This window comes from Equus caballus, chromosome 15 (genome assembly GCF_041296265.1).
Source record: "Equus caballus isolate H_3958 breed thoroughbred chromosome 15, TB-T2T, whole genome shotgun sequence".
NCBI lineage: Eukaryota > Metazoa > Chordata > Mammalia > Perissodactyla > Equidae > Equus > Equus caballus.
The window spans coordinates 45,626,082-45,647,842 of record NC_091698.1 but is presented as its reverse complement, the minus strand read 5'-3'; the positions used below and the strand labels follow the sequence as shown (position 1 = coordinate 45,647,842).

Here is a 21,761-nt window from a genome sequence, read left to right as displayed (position 1 = left end):
AAGATGGAAGGCTACAGGTTCTCCATGTCCAACGGCTCCTCTCAGGAGCTCTGGCCACCACTGGGGTCTGCTGGGAGATGTCCCAGCTCATGCTACCCATTCACTTCAATCAAGTGTCCACACAGGACCTCAGGGGCTGGGCTGTCCTGTTCTCATACCCCACACATTCATCTCCAGAGGGATGTCTGCCCCCAGCTGGGAGACGACCGGTCCTGATAGGACATTCACAGCATCTGCTTCTGCAGTGAAGCCCTGACCGGCACGGGAGCGTATCAGCACCCAAGTTCCCAGGATGCCTCCAAGGCCCTGGTGACCCTGAAATGACTCACTTGTCTTGGGTAGGAAAAGGAGAGAGTGGAAAAGTATGGGATGTCCTCAATAACACCTTGTGAACTAGAGACAGTGCTGGCATCCCCTGGGTCACCTAGTTCACTCCAGTTGATGGCAGCCATTAATCTGTAAGGGTCTAGTTGGCCTCTTATGGTGAAATGAGCCCCAAATTCAATTTCTTTGGCTGGGCAAAGAGCAGATACTGCTAAATGATATGTCTTTTTTTTTTTTCAAGTGTCAATGGAATATTTATAAAAATTATTATGGCATATTTTTGTTTGTCTACTTATTAACCATTCTTCCCTTCTTTCATACTAACAGAATCCCTATAATTGGAGATTAACTATACATCTAGCTAAATTCTAATGAAATGTAAATAGAACTGTTGCGTGAGACTTCGAAGAAGGCTCCTTAAGGTGAATTGATTCAGTTGGGAGGTACAACCTTTTTCTCCTCCCTATAATGTGGATGCGATGGCTGGAACTCCAACAGCCATATTGGGTTATGAGGTGATTTTGATGATAGAAGCCAGCACAGAGAATGGTGTAGAAAAGTGGAAGTCTGGGTTCTTGATAGCATTGTGGGGATCTGACTATCACCAAACTTCTTTGACATGAGAGAGAAATAAATTATTTTGTTTAAGCCACTGTTATTTTAAACTTTTTTATATGCAGATGGTCCTAATCCTAACTGATATAATCATATACTATGCTACAAAGAAAACCACAATACATGGCAAATGGCAGAACTGTAGAGGTCATTCTCTCTGAAAATAGATAAACTAGAAAATAATAACAAAATAATACATTTTTTAAAACCCAACCACTTGGGATTTAAAATGTTTTCTTCTAACTACCTAATTGATTAAAGAGGATTGAAAACTACAATCTCAAATTTATTTAGAAAATAAAAACATAGATCACTATATATGAAAACATGTTAGATATAGCTAGGTACTGGATACACTCAGAAGCAAATTCACAGCCATAAGCACTTTCATTAGAACGAAAAAATGAGAATAAAATAAATTAAGCACTCAAGGCAAAATGTGAAAAAACAAACAAACCAAAGAGAGGAGGGAGAGGGATATTATAAGAACAAAAACAGAAATGAACAAACAAGGAGCCGAGAACAGAAAAATTGATAAATACATCCAAGAGCTGATTCCTAGACACAACGCTCACAAATCCAGTTGTTTTTATAAAGGAGATAGAGGTGGGTGGTGGAGACAAGACACAAAATCAATCCAAGAGAAGATCTTTACATTTAAAAACATCAATAATTTAAACTTTTCTACAACGAAGACACCAGAGAGTAAAGGGAAAGCAGCTGAGAGAAGAGATTTGCAATATATGCAAGTCAAAGGATTAGTATCCAAAATATATAAAGAACTCTTACAATCAATCAGGAGAATACAGTCAGTGGAAGAATGGACAAAGGATGAGAACAGGCAATTCACAGAAGAGGAAATATAAACGGCCAGTAAATAGATGAAGAGAAGCACAATCTTTTTGGTGTTCAGGGAAATAAAAATTAAAACCACAATGAGATGCTACCCTTCTCCTATCAGACTGGCAAAAAACACTACCAATGTGAATACCAGTGTTACAAAGGTGTGTGAAATAGAGCCTTTCTGAAGGGAATATGGCTATCGTCATCAAAAATTTCAATGTGCATAGCCATTTTTGCAGCAAATTCTCCTTCTAGAATGGGCCTTGAGAAGTCCTCATACTTGTGCAAAAAGAGCTTTACAAAGATTTTTCACAGCACTGTTACTTTAATAGCAAATAATCAGAAACAATCTAAATCCATCACTTGGGGAGAGAATACTACTCAGTAGGAAAAATGAACAAATGAATGAATGAATGAATGAAGCAGATCTTTATGTAAGCAAACTGCTAAGTGTAATAAGCTAATTGTAGATAAATAACTATATTGTTGTATTTTTAATGAAAAAATATAAAACAAAAAAATGTTTAATGACAATTCATATGTATGTATGTCTAGAAAAAGGCCTGAAATTTCACAGCAACCTTCTAATAGAGGTCACTTCGGGGAGCAGATTTGGGGTTAAGGGTTGTCAGAGGAACTTTTACTTTCTTTGTATCGTTTGAATTTTGAGCTGAGAGAACATATTCACGTATTACTTGTACAACTTTTAAAATATTCTTCAAAAAATTCTTAGTGGTATTTTTGAATTCCAAAGAATATATTCATGTATTACTTGTATAATTTTACAAAATATACAGAGAAGACTTTTTTTTAATCCTGAGGATATTTCTGAACTCCAAAGATAGAGAAAAATACCAAAGGATCCCAGGGGGCGGGGGGAGGTTTACCTATAAAGGAAGAGAGAATCGGGCCAACTATTGTTCATGTATGAAAGGGAAAAAAGACATTTCCAGAAAGGCAAGGACTCAGAAAGTCTATTGCCCACACACTCCGAGTATTATTCAAAGAAGTACTCTAGCCAAACACAGAAAATACACACACACACACACACACACACAAAGCCTAAATGACTGTAAGGTTTAATACAGGTGTCAAGCAAGGACTCAAAAATCTGATGAGATTCCAAACTATTTCCCAAATCTTGGCAGGTGTGTATGGGTGTAGAGAGCAGAGTCAAATGGAATGTTAAAAGTCTCTTCCTTTGTGGGTAGGGCTGAGGAGGTTATATTTATTATTCAATTATTGATATGGATAAGGTAAATATAATGGAACCTCTCTAAAATATTACAGATGAATGGTAACTAGAGAGAATTGGGATGCTCCTCTTTCAAACTACTTAGGAAACCAAAAGGACCAATGAAAACGATCACTTTAGTACAAATCAGTAAAAGAAATGGAAACAATAACAAAGCTTAATAAGCAAACCAACAAACCAACCACTTGGTGCCTGGGATAAGTGGTCACAATAGCAAGTTGCAGAATAAATATGAATGAGTTCCATTTATTATTAAAATTAAAGACAGGGTTTCTCAAATTGGGTAAAAAAGTAGAATTCAGCTAAATTTTGTCTACAAGAGACATATAATACAAAATGACACAAAAATGAAATGTCACTCTGATCTAAAGGTATAGGCAATGATTTACAAGGCGAATAAACAAAACAGGAATAGAAAGATTAATACAAGATGAAGTAGAATTCAAGACAACAATATCTAACTAAATGGATATTTCGTGTGTGAGCGTGTGTGTGTGTGTGTCAAAGAGGGAGGGAGATTATGACACCAAGAAGGTAAAACTGTCATGGACACATCATTGCATTGAAATACATCCAGCACCAACTGCAAGAAGCGCATGGAAATTAAACACACACAATTATGGTGGGAAACTTATAATCCTTCCTCAGAATATTTCAGAACAATGTAGGAGTTCCAGGGAAACTGCATAAGGATAAAGATGTGAATGATACTCTGTCTACATATGTATATATATTTAAATATATATATACAATGAAACAGTTCACGCATACAGATAAGTCTAGAGGATAACATGAGCATCCACGTGTTGTCAAATCTTATAGTTTTGTCAAACTTTTATGAAAATTTTGTCTTTTGAAAGATGAAACACTTCAAATACAAATGAAGCATTCCTGTTCTGCAAGATTCCAAGCCCTTCTCTCTCTCCCGACAGGTAAACAGTATTATGGATCTGTTGCTAATTATTCCCATGAATGTTTTTATGGATACATGAAAAATGTACCCACAACTATACATAATATTGCTTTGCATATTTTTAAACATTATATAAATGACATCAGGCAGTACTATTACTTTGCTATTATTTTTTATATTCAACATTATTTTGGGGATTTATCCATATTGATAAATATAGCCCCTGTTCATTACTTTCTTTCCTGTGTTAAGTATTCCATTTTATGACTAAACCACAACTTATTGATCCATTTTCTTGTTGAGGGACGTTTTGGTGGTTTCCAGTCTTTTACTATTATAAACAATGCTGCAAATATTTTCTTTTCATATTTAAATATGTTTTGTATATGAGGTGAGATCTAGCTTTCTTTCTTTTCCATCTAGGTAGCCAATGATTTATTAGAGGGTCCATCCTTTTTCCCCTCTGATTCGTAATGTCATCTTTGTTGAAGATCAAGTTTCCATATGGGCACAGGTATGTTTCCAGGCTTTCTATTCTGTTCCATCAAGCTATTTGCTTATCCCTGTACCCAAACCAAACTGTCTTATAATATTTGGTAGAGTGAGTCATCTCCCATCACTTTATTCTTAAAAACGGTCTTGGCTGTTCTTGGCCCTTAGTTTGCTCACATAATTTTTAGTATCAATTTGTCAAGTTCCATGAAAAATCCTGCTGAGATTTTGAATATAGATTTTACTTTGAAGAAAATTAATATCTTGATTGATATCTTCTTTTGTGTTTTATTTTGTTTGTTTTTTTGAGGAAGATTAGCCCTAAGCCAACATCCGCTACCAATCCTCCTCTTTTTGCTGAGGAAGACTGGCCCTGAGCTAACATCCATGCCCATCTTCCTTTACCTTATATGTGGGACGCCTGCCACAGCATGGTTTGACAAGCGGCGCCATGTCTGCACCCAGGATCTCAACTGGCGAACCCCGGGCTGCCAAAGCGGACCGTGCAAACTTAACCACTGTGCCATCGGGCAGCCCCATTGATTGATATCTTGATTATGATGAGTCTTCCCATCCAAGACCATATACCTCTCCATTTATTTAGAACTCCAACTTCCTTAAATAAAGTTTTCTAAATTTTTCCATAAAGGTCTTACAATCTTTTCTTGATTTTATTTTTAGGTACCTTATAGTTTTAAGTGCTATCCTAAATGCTATCTTTTTTTAATAAAAATCATGTTCTAGATGTTTATTATAGGATTATAGACATACAATAAAAATTTTCTATACCTGTCTTACAACCAGAAATCTTTTAAAACAATAGTTCCAACAGTGTGCCTATTCCCATGAATAATTTTATTTCTTCCTTTCCAATCGTAATGCTAGTTATTTATTTTTTCATGTCTTATTGTATTTGCCAGTCTCCTTGGAAAATGGGATAGAAGAAGCATTATCAGGCATTCTTATCCTGTACCAGACATTAAGAATTTACCCTTATCTGTTTCATCTTTAAGAATGATACTTGCCATGAAAGGATGTTCAACATCATTAACTGTCAGGGAAATGCAAACCAAAACTACAATGTGGTGTCACCTCACTCCCATAAAAACGGCTATAATTAACAAGACAAGAAACACGAAGTGTTGGAGAGGATGTGGAGAGAAGGAAACCCTCGTACACTGCTGGTGGGAGTACAAACTGGTGCAGCCACTATCGAAAACAGTATGGAGATTCCTCAAAAAATTAAGAAAAGATCTACCATATGAAGCAGCTATTCCACTACTGGGTTTTTATCCAAAGAACATGAAAACACAAATGCATAAAGATACATGCACCCCTGTGTTCATTGCAGCATTATTCACAATAGCCAAGACTTGGAAGCAACCTAGGTGCCCATCAAGGGATGAATGGATAAAGAAGATGTGGTATATACACAATGAAGTACTACTCAGCCATAAGAAAGGATGAAATCCAGCCATTTGTGACAACATGGATGGACCTTGAGGGTATTATGCTAAGCAAAATAAGTCAGAGGGAGAAGGTCAAATACTGCTTGATCTCGCTCATAAGTAGAAGATAAAACACCAAAAACAATCATATAGAAAGAGATTGGATTGGTGGTTACCAGCGGGGAATGGGGGAGGGAGAAGGGCGAAAGGGGTGATTAGGCACATAAGTATGGTGATGGATTGTAACTAGTCTTTGGGTGGTGAATGTAATCTACACAGGAATCAAAATTTAATAACGTACACCTGAAATTTATATGATGTTATAAACCAATGTTACTGCAATAAAAAAAAATAAAGAAAGGGGTTGCGGGGTGGGCAAAATGAGTGAAGGAGGTCAATTGTATGGTGACGGATGGTAACTAAACTTTTGGTAGTGATCACTTTGTAGTGTATACAGATGTCTACTTATAATGTTGCACACCTGAAACTTATATAATCTCATATAGCAATTTTATCTGAATAAAAAAAATAGAAAAAACAAAAAGAATGGTGCTTGTTACAGGGTTTGGATTTTTTTTTTTTGGTAGACATTCTATCAAATTAACAAAGTTCCCTTCTAGACCTAACCTTCTCTTTTTTAAAAACTGTAAATGGAGTTATGTTTTATTTTATCAAATGACTTTTTTCTATCTACTGACATGATCATGTTTCTCCTTCAATTTTTTAATGTGATGAATTATATTAATACATTCTCTAAAATTACCATTCTTGGTAAGAATTATTTGATTATGCTATTATTACATGAAATTTTAAAGCATTGCTGGATTCAACTTGATATTATTTCATTTAGGCTATTTATATGTAATTTCAAAAGTGGTATTGGCCTATAATTTTCTTCTTGCACTTACTTCTTTGGTATGGTCTCAAAGTGCCTCAGAAATGAATTGAGGAACATTTCCTCTTTTTTATGCCCTTTCAGGAGTTTTACAAAAATTCAGTTTGGCTATTTCTTTGAGTGTAGTCACCTGGAAGATGATGGGAGCCTAGCGGTGATTTTTGGGTTGTTTGTTCTTTGATGCATATATTTCAAACAACTAATTTAATTTCTTTCTATTTGTAGGTCTATTAAAATTCTATATTTCATCTCGCGAGGTAGTTTTTGGTAAACTATCCTTTCCAAGAAATGCATCCATTTCTTCTAAGTCTTCAAATTGATTGCCCCTGATTGTTCAATGCATTCTGATCTTTTAAATTTCTGTTATATCTATAGTTATCGTACTTTTTATTCCTAATATTGCTTACTTGCATCTTCTCTCTTTTTTCTTGCTCAGCGTTGCCAGAAATGTCTATTTAATTAGTCTTTCCATAGAAGCTAGGAGTTTATCCTCAAGATATATCTCCAACAATATCAAAAAACATGTACAAGATTATTCATAAGGGCAAAATATAGGAAACAACTTAAACATCCATATGTAGGAAATTAGCCAAATAAATTATGGTACTTCCACATAGTACACTACTTGCAGCTATTAAAAAAAAAAAAAATGAAAAAGGTCTCCATAGACTGATATACCATGATTTCTAGGATATATCATTAAGTGAAAAAAAACATTGTGCAAAAGAGTTATAAAGTATGCTGCCTTTTATATAAGAAAGAAGGGGAAATATATTTGTATTTGCTTATTTTTACAAAAAGAATTAGGAAGGATAAAATTGTTTACCTACAGAAGATGGGTAGGAAGGAGATAGAAGGGATGGAGAGGGAGACGGAACTTTTATTATGCCTTTTTATATAGCTTTTCCTTTTGAACTATGTTGACATTTTATACAGTTCAAAGAAATAAATCAATAAGAATGGGGAAATAACTATAACTGAATGCCAAAAGAAACAAATAAACCTAACTGTGTATCAAATAAATAACACAAACACATGGAAGAAAAAAATTAACTCAAGTAATCTTGAACACGGTTCTCCGTTTCCTCTCAGTAGGATACAGTCAATAGACCAAAAGAACTTCAGAGAAATCTTGGGCTTTACTTACTACATTTCTGGGGTAGTGGCATTGATGTAGCAATCCTGAAACTCTTTTATTTGTATGTATAAGATTTAGTAAGTGAATATATATTGTTGTTGAATTCTCGTTCAGGGAGAAGGGAGGTATAAATATGGAATGGAAGGAGGGGAAGAACCTTGAGATGTTAGATTGGAACTAGAGGTATTAGTATGAACTCACAACTTTTAAAAAGTTGTGTCTCCTGGCTATGTCTGCTAAGAGGGCCTAGTAACAATGACACTCCGGTAACAATGAGCACACCTACCATCTAGATCTTGGTTTCTAAATACCATTCCCCTTTGAAAGGAAGCAGGGCTCCTAGGAGAAATGGAGGATTCCAGGATTGGGAAAAAGAAACTACAAGATGAGTCTAGAATATCCATTTATTGTGCCAGAAAGCAGTGAAGTATTCAAAGAATAAGGAAGACATGTCACATGGACAGAGAAACTCCTGTAAGAGGTTCCTATTGGTCAAATTTGGCACAGTTTGTATTTAAAAATGAATAATGACAGAAGTAAATTATTACCCACCAAATACAAAAAAAAATACACAAGACCATGCCAATAGTTTTAAAAAACATTAAATGGGGAGGCAGAAGGGCAAATTCTTACTTATAGGACAGTGCCAACTAACAAACATAGAAGGAATGATATATATGAAATATGTAGGAAACTTTTAGACTGGGCAAATATCCTGTTCCCAATCACTTTTCTCCCGGTGGTTTTAACATCTATTGGTTATTCTTGTCTGTTTCCAGTTTTAGGCTCATATGAAAAAACCTACTATAAACATTTGTGTATAGATCTTCGTGTGGACTTATTATTTGTTTCTCTTGAAGTAAATACACTCATGTGCTGCATAATGATGTTTTGGCCAACAATGGACCCCATATACAATGGCGGTCCCATAAGATTATAATGGAACTGAAAAATTCCTATCTCCTAGCTACGTCGTAGCCACTGTAATGCTGTAGCACAACACACTATTCATGTGTTTGTGGGATACTGGTGTAAGCAAACCTTCAGGTCCTTCAGGAGGTGTCCCAGAAGACGGCATTGCTATCACAGGAGATGACAGCTCCATGCGTGTTATTGACCCTGAAGACCTCCCAGCGGGACAAGATGTGGAGGTGGGAGACAGTGATAGTGATGATCCTGAGCCTGTGTGGGCCTAGTTTGTCACCTGTGTGTGTCTTAGTTTTTAACAAAAAAGTTTTCAAATTAAAAAAAAAAAAATTTAAATAAAAAAGCCTATAGAATAAGGATATAAAGAAAGAAAATATTTTGTACAGCTGTACAATGTGTTTGCGTTTTAAGCTAAGGGTTATTACAAAAGAGTCAAAAAGTTTTAAAAAATTTAAAGGTTTATAAAGTAAAAAAGTTACAGTAAGCTAAGGTTAACTTACTATTGACAAAAGAAAAATATTTTCTATAAATTTAGTTAGCCTAAGTGCCCAGTGTTTATAAGTCTACAGTAGTGTCCAGTGACGTCCTCGGCCTTCACTTTCGCTCTCCACTCACTTGCTGACCCACCCAGAGCAACGCCCAGTCCTGTAAGCCCCACTCATGGTAAGTTCCCTAAACAGATGTACCATTTTTTATGTTTTATACCATATTTTTACTGTACTTTTTCTATGTTTATCTAGGTGTGCAGTAGGCTATACCATCTAAGTTTGTGTAAGTACACACTATGATGTTCGCACAACGAAATCACCTAACAAAACATTTCTCAGAACATGTTCCCCATCTTTAAGTGGCCCATGACTGTACCTAAAAGTAGGATTGCTGGCTCACATTGTAAGTGTCGGTTTAATTTTATGAGACTGCAACACCATTTTACACATACCCCTGCCCCCATCCCAATCCCAATTCTAGGATCACATGCTGCACTCAGTTGTTATCTCTTTAGCTTTCTAGGTATAATTCAAGAGAAATTATGGTATATGGATCCTCTAAAATACTTGTACAATCATGTTCAAAGCAGCACTATTTGCTGTGAACTCCAAACTGGAAATAGCCCAAATGTTCACCAACAGTAGGATGGATAAAGAATTTTCGATATAGTTATAACAATGGAATATTATGCAGCCGTGAAAAATAACAAACTAATACTACGTATAACGTAAGGAGGAGTTGACAAACAATTTTGAGTGAAAGAAGCTAAGCCAAAAGAAGTACGTCCTGATGATTCCATCTATATAAAGTTCAATAACAGACAAAACAAGAATATAGTGAAGGAAGTCAGAAAAGTGGTTCCCTGTGGGGTTAGTGACTGGGGGGTACAGGAGAGGTTTCTGAGGTGCTGGTAATGCTCTAAATCTTTATCTAAGTCATGTTTACTTGGATGAGCTCACTTTGTGAAAATGTATCAAGCTGTACATTTATGACAAATGCACCTTTCCGTATGTTTGTTTTGCTCCAATATAAAAAAAAATTAAGAGTAAACTTAACTCTGATTCCAAAACTGAACAAAAACGATACTGAATCTTTTCTGAGTTAATTTTAAACTTTAGTTTTCAAAAAGCACCCTTACTTTCCAACTGCCCAAGCTTTTTTGGAAAACCTGTAAACAGCATGTCCTAATGACAATATTCAGGATGGAAAATGTGCAGGGATGAAGGCGCTGCGAGGCTCTGTGTTGGGTGTACATATGCACAATTTCTGTGGAAAGATGTTTGACAATACACATCAAGAGAACTAAAAAGAAATATATGCTATTTTGTCTAATAATAATTTCCCTCTAGGAATTTTTCCCAAATCAACAACTCAATCAAATATTCATGAACAATGATGTAAAGTTATACATTAAAAATTTCTCTTAGAAAAGAAAAATCCTTTCAAAGTAATACTTACAATTGGCGTCCCAAAAGGAATGTAACCTGTGAGAGGAGAGAGAAAAGAGTCAGGTCTTCTAATGCCCCCTCACTCCACCCTACCCACCTCTCAAAGGAGATACCGGAAGAGACTCTGGGCTTGGTCTCGCCGTGGCCCGGATGAAGTGGCTCAGGTCGGCTAGGCAAGAGGCACCTCCAGCCCTCACACCTTTTCCCAGCTTGGCCCTCTCCAGGACAGAGGGTTCCGCTGTGTCCCCCAGCCTCCCTCTCTCTGTTCCCCTTTAACCAGACAGTTCTCACTCCCATGCAAAACCCAGAGGCTCATTCCTGAAGGCAGGGCTGCCCAGGGCTGGGGCACCACCACTCTAACTTGGTGGTCCTCCCATGATTTCCTCCACGAGGCATCACAGCCCCTGCCCACACTTGCTTCACAACTCTGGATGTCTCAGAAGGCCCCTGAATGTCCTCCTTCCCTCAGTTTGTCTTTCTAGCACACGCCCTTACTTCCCTGGCATCATGACCATTTCCAGAAAGGGAATTCCCTACCCATGTGAGACATGCACCTCTAAGTGCCAGTGGTCTTTAAATCTCTAGAAGGCTGGCTAGACATCCTCAGGAGAGCAGGAGAGGGCCGAGGTGAAGCGCAGCCAGGCCCTGGGCGCTGTTTCCCCATTGCTCACGGCAAGGCTCCCTCCGCCACCCCCACTGCTGTCAATGGCAGCTTCCTGTCCCCAGTCTCTAACTTATAACAGCCAGTCAGCAGAGAACTACACTTATCTGAGTTCCGTCTAAAGCAAAGGTTCACATCCCAAGTGTGCATAACTGTGCATGCACATGAGCCATCCCTCTCCTACCCGCATCCCTCTGGAGAGAGGTGTAAAGCTTGACTGGGGAATTACAAGAGAAGCCAGGCTCAGGGTGAGAGCTGCTCCGGCCCTGTGCCAGGACTGGGGAGCGCCTACCGCCATGGATACAAGATGCTTGGAGCCTTCGCTGCCTTGGAGGGTCTTCATGGCAAACGGGGTCACTGGGTGCTAACTGCCCCAGTTTGCATGATGATGCCACCTGGTTGTTTATTCTCTCGCCCCCGTGAGGTCAGGCTCTTTACAGGAGGGGACCCTGCCTAACCCACTTAACTGAGAACGCTCACTGGTAGAGACTGTTTCTTCAGCTGCCTGAGGACTTCCCAAGGCAGCAGCCCTCCCACCCACCCTGTAACTCGGGGGTGCCTACGCCCCACTGCACCGAGAAACAGCATGGAGGAGGCATCAGCGCTCTATGTGAGTCTGGCCTCTGCTGTGTGACCCTGGGCGAGGCCTGCAGCCTCTCAGAACTGTAGGCAGGATAACCATGCCAGCCCCAGCCAGTGTATGTGCAAGTGCTTTCTAGGCCAGTAAGCTCATGCATACAGAGCTCTCCCTCCAGCGACCGCAGGGTGGGGACTTCCTGCGGGCAAGGACCTTATACTCACTTTCCCACCCTCCCCTCTGCCCACTGGTCTCCACAGAATGGCATGCACCTTCCCTGAGTGTGCAGTAGTGCAAACACAGCACATACATTCTGAAGGGCAGGTTACCAGCAGGACCAGAGACCAGGGGGTTAGTCTTGGGATTAACTGCCTGGAAGGGCTGAGCAGGGAGCAGGGCACGGAAGGCAAGGGCGCAGTGTACATAGGTAAGAGGGAGTGACTCAGAAGGCAGGGCTTGCCCCTAGAAGGTCTCAGCCCGGAGGCTGCCGCTAAGTGAGCGGTGTGTGAGCTGGGGGTGGGGCACCAGATGCACCTGTGGAGGCCTCCACTCCACCCCGACTGCTCAGGCAGAAAAGGCAGTCAGGTACATTTTCTAAAAGCTCCACAGGTGATTGGGAGGCCTGGCCAGAGTCCTGCACCGCTGAGCCCAGGTGAACATGCAGGAGCAGGTGTGGCTGTGTGTGTAACGGGCTCTGCCCGTCCGCAGGCCAACACATGTGGGTGCTCCTGGAGCTGTGACCATAGCAAGTGCCCAGGCGGGGCAGAACCAGAGGGTCCCAGGGGCTTACCTGACATTCTAAAGGGCATGAAGATCTTCTCATTGGTGTCCGGGTGTAGAATAGCCTGGCAAGAGCCGGGACAGAGCACAGGGTGACAGTGGGGGAGGGAGAGAGGACCTGGGGAAGGAGGGGGGAGGGGAGGGAAAGGGGAGCTCCCCCAGGAAGACTCAGATGACCAGTGGCTGCTGTATCTTGCCCTCTGGTCTGTCAGTCCTTTCCCACCATTCAGGGCAAGAGAAAACCAAAGCAGGGGCCACCAACAGCCCTTCTCCTCCTGACTAAGGTGCAAAGCTGAAGGAAGGGGAGAGCGGGACTGTGTCCACCTTGCAGGCCCTCTGGGCCCCACACCTGGCACACAGCAGGCACGTGACAAGGATTTTGTGGAAGGAGCCTGCAGGGAAGGAGCTCAGGGGCCCAGGGAAAGGTGAGCTGGCCTGAACTCCAGTCTTCAGAAGCTCAGGCCCTGGGTGCTGGGGGAGAAGGGAGGGGTGAGGTGGCCGGGGGCACGCGGGGAGGGGAACGGCCGAGCAGTAACAGCCATGGGAGGAGGAACTTCCACTGGATCCCCGGGACAGGGCGGGGCAGGGTCCAGGAGAGCAGGAGAAGGGAAGGAAAAGAATCCAAAATCGGATTACCTGCTTGATTTTCTGAGCACTCCAGAGCTGGAAGAGAAGGAAGGGAGGGAGAGAAAGGAAAAAAAATTAAAAGCACATATCAATTTAAGGTCTCAAAGCCACGTTTTCTAACCAAGAGATCTGGCTCCAAAGGGCATAAGAGGCTCAGGCTGTCCTGGTCACCCCGGGTCTGGCAGCTTCCCTGGGAGTGTGGCCTCAGGGATCCCAGAACAGCAGAGCTAGGGGATCTCACACATCATTTAAACCAAGGGTTCTCAACTCAGGCTGCGCTGTACAATTACCTGAAGAATCCTTCCAGCATTCTTCTAAAGCCCTCTAGCTGATGCTAAGGTATGGCTAGGTAAGCAGCCCTAATTTAAATGAAGATACTTCAGTTGTCTCCCAGAATCACTACAGGCAGCATAGAGTGATCATTTCAGAGCTGGACAGACCGCAGAGTGCCAGAAAGATGAACAAGTGGGTCCTAGAGCAAATTAAGCCTAAACTAGTGCTAGAGGCAAAAATGACGGAACTGAGGCTGTCCCACCTTGGGTACATCACGAGAAGGCAGGAGTCTTTGGAAAAGATAATAATGCTGGGAAAAGTAGAAGGCAGCGGGAAAAGAGGAAGACCAAATACGAGGTGGACTGACTCCTTAAAGGAAGCCATGGGCGTGATCTACAGGAGCTGAGTAGGGCTGCTGAGGACGGGCCATAGCGGACATACTCATTCATAGGGTCACCAGGAGTCAGAGCAACTTGACAGCATGTGACAACAACGACAGACTGCCTGGATTCCTGGCTTTGCCACTTCTACCTCTGAGCCTCCATTTCCTCATCTGTAAAATGGGGATAATAGCTGTGCCTCTAACCTTGTTGAGGAGGTGTGTGAAAGCGCCTGAGCCGTGCTTTCTAACTGCTTATGTTGTAGATATTCTAATTCCTATTGTGGCTTTCAAATGAGTGGTGAAGTTGTCTCTTTCCAGCACAGCTTGGGGGACAGGCTGGAGAAACAGAACAATTTGTCAATTCTTTCAAATGATATAAACACTGTGTTTCCTTGAATCTAAGACATCGTTGACCCTAAGACACACTATTATGTGCCACTGAGAAAGAAAACTATGACATAATGCCAAGACCCTCATCAATTAAAAGACTCATCCCATTTAAGAGATGTTAAAGTGTAATAAAGTAGGCCTTTTAGAATCAAGAAAACATGGTGAATAAAAACTTACGTTGTGGGCAAACCAAAAGCCAGTGCATTTTTAATGAGCAAGAAGGGTATGAGGTGAGAGGGAAGATGCAGCCAGCAGTTGATGTTTAAAGTTGTGTAATAGAACTGTTCAGTTAGGCTTCATTTGCATGGCAAGGTTGTCATCTGAATATAAAGTAAGCTGCAGAAGGCCAGCGAGCAGCAAGAATAGAGGTTATAAAATTGATATATTAAAGTTTATGCATTTTACTCACAGCAGGGTCCCTCGAGCCTTAATTCACAACCTAATTACTCCTATTTTAGCTACATCTCAAACATATTTGATTGTCTGCTATTCCAGACCCAGGAGGATTAGAAGCAGGAGATTTTTCAAAAATAATAACTGGGGAATGGAGGGGACGGAAGAGAGAAAAACCAAATGCAGAACCACTGTGAGCTAGAGTGGGTGAGGGAGAGCACAATAGCAAAGAGGTAAAAAAAGTCCTTTGCTCAGAAAGCGCCTTCCGGAAGTGCACCCCCAGCTCCCAGCACCACCCCAGGTGCGCCCCCAGGCCTGTGCACAGAGTCCTGACCCACACGCTCCACCCCGAATCAGAACCTTCTGCTTCTGGGTCCTGGGGATTCACGGTCCAGCTCCTCGGAGGCAGGGACTTGCCTTTCAGCACTGTCCCCCAGCATCTCCCACAGCCCTGGGCACACAACAGATCTAAAGCTATTCTAAAATTAAAGTTTCATTTTTAAAAACTCAAGATCTCAGGGCTGGCCAGGTGGCATAGTGGTTAAGTTCACACACTCCGCTTTAGTGGCCCAGGTACGTGGGTTCAGATCCCAGGCACGGACCTAAACACTGCTCATCAAGCCATGCTGTGGCGATGTCCCACATACAAAGTAGAGGAAGATGGGCACAGATATTAGTTCAGGGTCAATCTTCCTCAAGCAAAAAGAGGAAGATTGGCAACAGGTGTTAGCTCAGGGCCAATCTTCCTCAACAACAACCAAAAAACCTCAAGATCTCTTCATATAATTCTTAACAAAAAAGAAAAAAAATTCTCCAATTTTCTGATGAACAGCCTGGGGGGAAAGCACTGGTCTAAGACATCAAAGGACAGTGTAAAGAACAGGTGTTAGAACTGGGCAGGCCTGCATTCAAATCACTTACTGGACATGTGGCCCTGAGCAAATTACTGTGCCTCTGTGCCTCAGTTTCTCCATCATAGAACAGGTTATTGTAAGGCAGGGCAGAGACCATGCCTGGTGCTCCTGGCAGTCTGCATCTCCCTTTGTGCACACAGCTAAGCCTCTACGTCCAGCCTCCCCTGAGTCAGGTGGGCTCCTGTGACCGGGTGCTGGCTAACTGGCTGTGGCAGAAGTGATGTTTGCCACTTCCAGGCCTGGTCCCAAAGCCCCCCACAGAGAACCCAGTGGAGGACAGCGAGGCCCTAGAAGACAGTAAAGCATGAGGTGAAAGGAGCCTGTCCCTGGACAGCAGCACGTGCCAAGCCCCCGAACTGCACTGGACTCTGACACGAGTGAGAAATAGATGTTACTGTTTAAGCCCCTGAAATCCGGGGTTGTGTGTTACAGCACTTGCTATCCTGACTACTACACAGGTTTAAATGAGATATGCATATCTAAAACACTTGCCCCATAGAACATGTTCCATATGCCTAAAACAGAGGGGAAGTCATTCAAATGAGCAGTATTTTATAATGGAGTTAATTATTTTTCAAAGTAACTTCCTCTCTATTGTCTTATTCCTACAGTACACCTGTGAGGTGGGTAGATTATTTTCAGACAAGGTAACTCAACTCAGAGAGACTAAATGACTCAGCCAGGGTCCCTGGGGCCTGGTGGCAGGATGGAGATGGGCACCAGGCCTCCTGGTCTCCAGGTTCGTGTTCTCCCTGCTCTCCAGGGGCCCCATGGAGCAGATGGATGTCTGGTCTGGCCAGGGTGTCTGCCAGGCCTGAGGCACGAGAGGAGGAAGAGAATTGGCTGACATCACCCTCAGGTCCCAGAACCTCCTTCTTGCAGCCCGGCAGCGATGCTCCTCGTCAGTACCTGTCACTTCCCACCCTCTCGCCAAAGTCCAGCCAAGCAGTCCTTTAATCGATGGCCACATCCATGTCCTTCAGGTTCAGGGACTGCCTCCTTCACCCCAACCCAGGGAGCAGCGATGAGACAGTCAGGCAGATGCTAGCTCACCAGCAAAGGCAGAAGTTCACAGGGGTGTCAGCAGAGCTTACAGACATGTTCCCCACCCCGCAATGACACCACCATGCACATGGCCCAGGCTGGCCAGTGCCAAAGACAAGAGGCAACGGTAAACCTCACGTGATAATTCCATGCTTTTCTATTTTGCTGAGCACTTCCCCTCCCAGTAGCTATTTGATTCCCACGCTCAGAAACCCGTTTCCATAGGACAGATGAGAAAACCAAAGCAAAAAGGCACGTCCAAGGTGTCCCAGGTGGAGCCGGAACTACAGCTCATGACCTCTAACTCAGATTTATTCATCCTTTCATCCTGATTCATTCATTCACATTTGTCAGACACCCTTCTAAGGGCTTGTACATACAGTCATGGGCCACATAACAACATTTCAGTCAACAACGGACCCCATATATAGTGGTCCCATAAGATTAGTACCATATAGCCTAGCTGTGTAGTAGGCTATACCATCCAGGTTTGTGTAACTACTCTCTATCATGGTCACATGATGACAAAATAGCCTAATAATGCATTTCTCAGAACATATCCCCATCGTTAAGCAACGCGTGACTATTAACTTACTTAATCTCCTCAACAACCCTATGAGGCAGGGACTAGTATACCTCCCATTTTATAGATGTGGAAACTGAGGCAACGAGAGGTTAAGTGACTTGCCCAAAGTCCCATCGCAGCCCTGGGATTTGAACCCAAGCAGCCTGGTTCCAGATTCCCCACTTTTAACCACCACATGCTCCTGTCTCTAAATGCTAACACATCAATGCACACTGTTCTGTTCCTTTAGGCATCTGATATATTTTGGAGTGCTTTCCACATCAGCACACAGAGCAGCCTTATTCTTCCTAATAGAAACCTTGAATGAATATATTATAAACTGTATCCTAGTAATGGACTTTTAGCCTATTTCCTATCTTCTTTTTATTGTGGTAAAATATACATAACAAAATTTACCTTTTTAACTATTTTTAAGTGGCAGTTCATTGGCATTAAGTACATTCACACTGTTGTATGACCATCACCACCATCTATCTCCAGAACTTTTTCATCTTCCCCAACTGAGACTCTGTACCCGGTAAGGCCTGACTCCCCATTCCTCCTTCCCCCAGCTCCTGGCAACCACCATTCAACTTTCTGTCTCTGCGAGTGGGACCACTCTAGGTATTTTGTATAAGTGGAATCACACAATATTTGTCCTTTTGTGACTGTCCTATCTTTTGTTATTATAACCATGTTCCAGTGAATTTCTCTGTAATTACCATTATTATAGTATTAGCACTTAAAGAAAAAGGATAAATGTATGCAGATATCTCTGGCAGGATACAGAAGAAACGAATGGTTACTCTAGGGAGAGGAAGTGGGCAATTGGGGGATTGGGAAAGGGAGACATTTTTTATTCTCTACTTTTTTAATATCTTTAGAATTCTGTATATTGTTCATATGTTACCTATTCAAAAGTAACTGTTAAGAAAAATTAAGAGTGACCACTAGAAAAATAGAAACAGGGTGCACAACTTCTAAGCTCTTCATTGACCTCTACAGAACAGAATGCTACCTGTCTAACAAAATCTATGTCCCCTTCTTCCATAGTAATAGAACAGTAGTGGGCAAGTGGCTGACCTGCTGCACTACATTTCCCAGCCTCCTTTGCGGGGCAGGTAGCTGACCTGCTACACTACATTTCCCAGCCTCCTTTGCAGTTAGGCTTATCCATGTGACTGAGTCCCCCAGCAGCATCTGAGAGGAAGTGAGATGTGCCTTTCCCTGGCCAGCACCTCCCCCTCCATGCTTTCTGTCCTCTGCCTATAAACCAGAGTGAGGGTGTGGCTGCTCCAGCTTACAAGCCTGGGCCAGGCAGAGAGGATAACCCAGGAAGATGGTGGAGAAACATGATGGAAGAAGCCTGGGTCCCTGAATAATCCCGTGGAGCAAAGCCCCCTGTCCACCTGGAACTTGAACTGCTACATGGGAGAGAAATAAACTTGTATCTTATTTGAACTGGTGCATTTGGGGACCTTTTCTTTACAGCAGTTAGTATAACCCTACCTACCATAACCCATTTGGGGTTATAGGAAACTGCCCCCCATGACATCAGGGAAGTGTTTCCGGAGGAGAGAGGAAGGCACGAGAACTAAGATGGTGTTTGAGGCTCTGCTTGTGACATCTGGCAATGCTCCCACCTCAGGAGGTTTTTGGGTGAGGTGGGAGGGACATCTCCGTTAAGCTAAAATGCCTAGTCATGACCTGATGGCTTTGGGCTCATCCCAGCTCCAGGCTGCAGCAACAACAGCCAGGGTCACAGATTTCGGCCCTGGCTCCGCCACCGACTTGCATGGTCGTCCCCTGCCAGTCACCGCACCCCTCAGACTTACATTGTTTTTTAAGTTAATCAGGCAGGAGAAGGAGCAGGAGGTGGGGACAAGTCTCTCCAGTCTCTCCAGGGCCCCTTCCTATCTGATGAGGCTCAGCCCAGCTTACAGAGCGAGCAGGACAAGGACTCAGGGCTGACTCTTCGGTCTGGGCTTTTCCCTGAGACCTGCGGGACCCACAGGCCAGGTACCCCCCACAAGAGTTGCCTCCACAAGAGCCACAGAGGTTCCTCCAACCAGAGCTGGTTGCTCGTTTGAAGCTTCATGAGCCAGTCCCACAACAGGTTACAGGTGTGTACCATCCTGAGCTGTAAAGCATTCGACAGGGGGCCAAGAGAGACACACTGGACTGCCCATCCACACTGCAAATCTAGGACAGGAAGCCCTGGTGTCTTCTCGCCAGCCACTGAAACAGCTCCACTTAAAATATAATTTCTCGGCGTGACCTGATCTTCGGGCTCAGCCCGTCTCCCTCTGTGCGTCTGGCTGAACATAAAAATGTGCAGGCCTGATCCCTAGAACTTCCCGGCTGCAGCAAAACAAACCAGCGTGGACACGAGACTTTGGACCTTGCTTGACTTCTTAGCTCGGACAGTGAAGACAGAGAGGGTGTAGGGGGAGCAGTCTGGGTGAGTTTGCTGATTTCAGGAAAGGCCTGTGTCTCAGCTGAGCTGCCATCTGAACCTATTAGAACCTCAGTGTAGAGGCCAAGAGACAGGCGGTGGGGTGAGGAGGGGGCTGCCCAGCAAGCTTCAGCAGGAGGAGCGCTGCCTTCCGGGGTAGGGCAGCAGGGCATACCTGCAGAGCCAGACCACAGAGGAGGAGTAACTGCCCTGGCCCCGCCCCAGTCTGGCCCGCTCCCCTTCCCCTCTGCCTCCTTCCAGGCTGCTTCTCCAAACCTCCGAAGGCAGCAAAGACAGAGCCTATTTAAAACAACCTCCAGAAGGTAATTAAACAGAGCCTGAAGGGGATCCTTCTGCAAGGCAAAGGATGCCTTCACAAAACAAAAAAAATCTTCCTAATTTATCATTTGGGCCAATCTCATTATTCCTCACCATTAATTTTGTTGCCATGGTTACTCCCAGGTACTAGGTACACAGGCAAGTGTATGTGGGGTGAAGGCACCCCCCCAATTCTACAGGCACATGAAAGGAGACAGAACTTCCCCTCATTCTGCGGCACAGCACACAGCAGCTGGCATGGCCTCCGTGCACACGCGGCTTCGCTCTGTTAAGAGAATGGACCCTGGAGTCAAACCCGCGTTTGAATTGCAGATCTCCCCCTTGCTGGTTATGCGACCTGGGGCAACTTAACCTTTTTGAGCCTGCACTTCCTGATTTGTAATATGGGGATATGCACACTTACTTACTTTCAAGGTTATTGTGAAGATTAAGGAAAATTCACTTATTTAACAGCTATCTCCTGAGTACCCATTATGTGCCAAGCACGGCTCTAAGTCTAAGAATACATCAGTGAACAACGAGGACCAAAAATCTCCACTTTCATAGAGCCTGTATGCTAATGAGGACAGACTAAGCAATAAAAATAATCAATAAGTGGATTCTCTGATCCTTGAGAAGGAGGGCTGCTCCAGGAAACATGGGAAAGTAGGACAGGATGAGGCTGGGGAGCGTGTGCTGGCGGCGGGATGGATTTTGTTTTTAATTTAAAATTTATTGTAATGGGGTCTGCACAAAAGGAGGGAGTGAAGGGTGGGGAACATGCAGGGGACACAGGAACACGATGACATGGCCAGGGCCACAGCTTCTGTCACGGGGGAGAGGGATGAAAAGAAAAGGCCAGGGCTGGAGCTGGGGGGAAGATGTGATAAAGGGGCATTGAGGTGGGATTCCCCTCGTCCCCAGGAAGCCTGGCCCCCCAAGATCCCACCTTGTCCTCTAGGCCTAGTAGCTCCTACTTTGCTCCCTGGGCTTTTTCTCCCCTGACAGATGCTCAAATAGGATGATGTTTGGGGCCTGCCAGTAGCAAGGTGGTTAGGGTAGTTTTCATTGAGGTGACACTGGAGGAAATACTTGAAAGAGGGAGGGAGCCATGCAGATATCCAGTAGGAGATTGTTCTGGCAGACAGAAAAGCCAGTGCAAAGGTCCTGAGGCAGAAGTGGGCCTGCCCAGCATGTTTGAGGGACAGCACAGAGGCCAGTGTGACTGGAGTGGACTGAGTAAGGGGGGGAGTAGTTGAAGGCAAGGTCAGAGATGAACAGGGCTTTGCAGGCCATGCTAAGGACCATGGCTTTCACTGAGTAGAAAGGGTGGACATTACAGAGTTTCTACTAGGGCGATGGTTCTTAATGGGGGATGGGGCAATTTTGCACCCAGGCGACACGTGGCAATGTCTGGTTGTCAGGAACTCGGCGAGATGGGTGCTACTGGCAGCCAAGGGGTAGAAGCCAGAGACGCTGCTAAACATCCTGCAGTGCACAGGACAGTCCCCACAACAAAGAATTATCCAGCTCCAAATGCCAATAGTGCCGAGGCTGGGAAAGCCCGGAGCAGAGGAACAAACGATGTAATATAT

The 21,761-nt window shown here is 43.2% G+C and overlaps 1 protein-coding gene across 8 annotated transcripts in view; it reads right to left on the bottom strand.

The window, feature by feature from the left end:
- Positions 1 to 21,761, bottom strand: part of SFXN5 (sideroflexin 5) — a 108,024-nt gene that overhangs the window by 61,644 nt on the left and 24,619 nt on the right. For all 8 annotated transcript variants that reach the window (XR_011426372.1, XR_011426373.1, XR_011426374.1 and 5 more), the window contains exons 4-6: positions 13,442 to 13,468; positions 12,816 to 12,870; positions 10,798 to 10,823 (exon numbers count right to left, since the gene is read on the bottom strand). Coding sequence is in view for 5 of the 8 variants with exons in the window: in XM_001488626.7 (XP_001488676.1) it covers positions 10,798 to 10,823; positions 12,816 to 12,870; positions 13,442 to 13,468 (108 nt within the window). In the remaining 3 variants the exon portion in view is untranslated. The remainder of the gene's footprint in view (positions 1 to 10,797; positions 10,824 to 12,815; positions 12,871 to 13,441; positions 13,469 to 21,761) is intronic.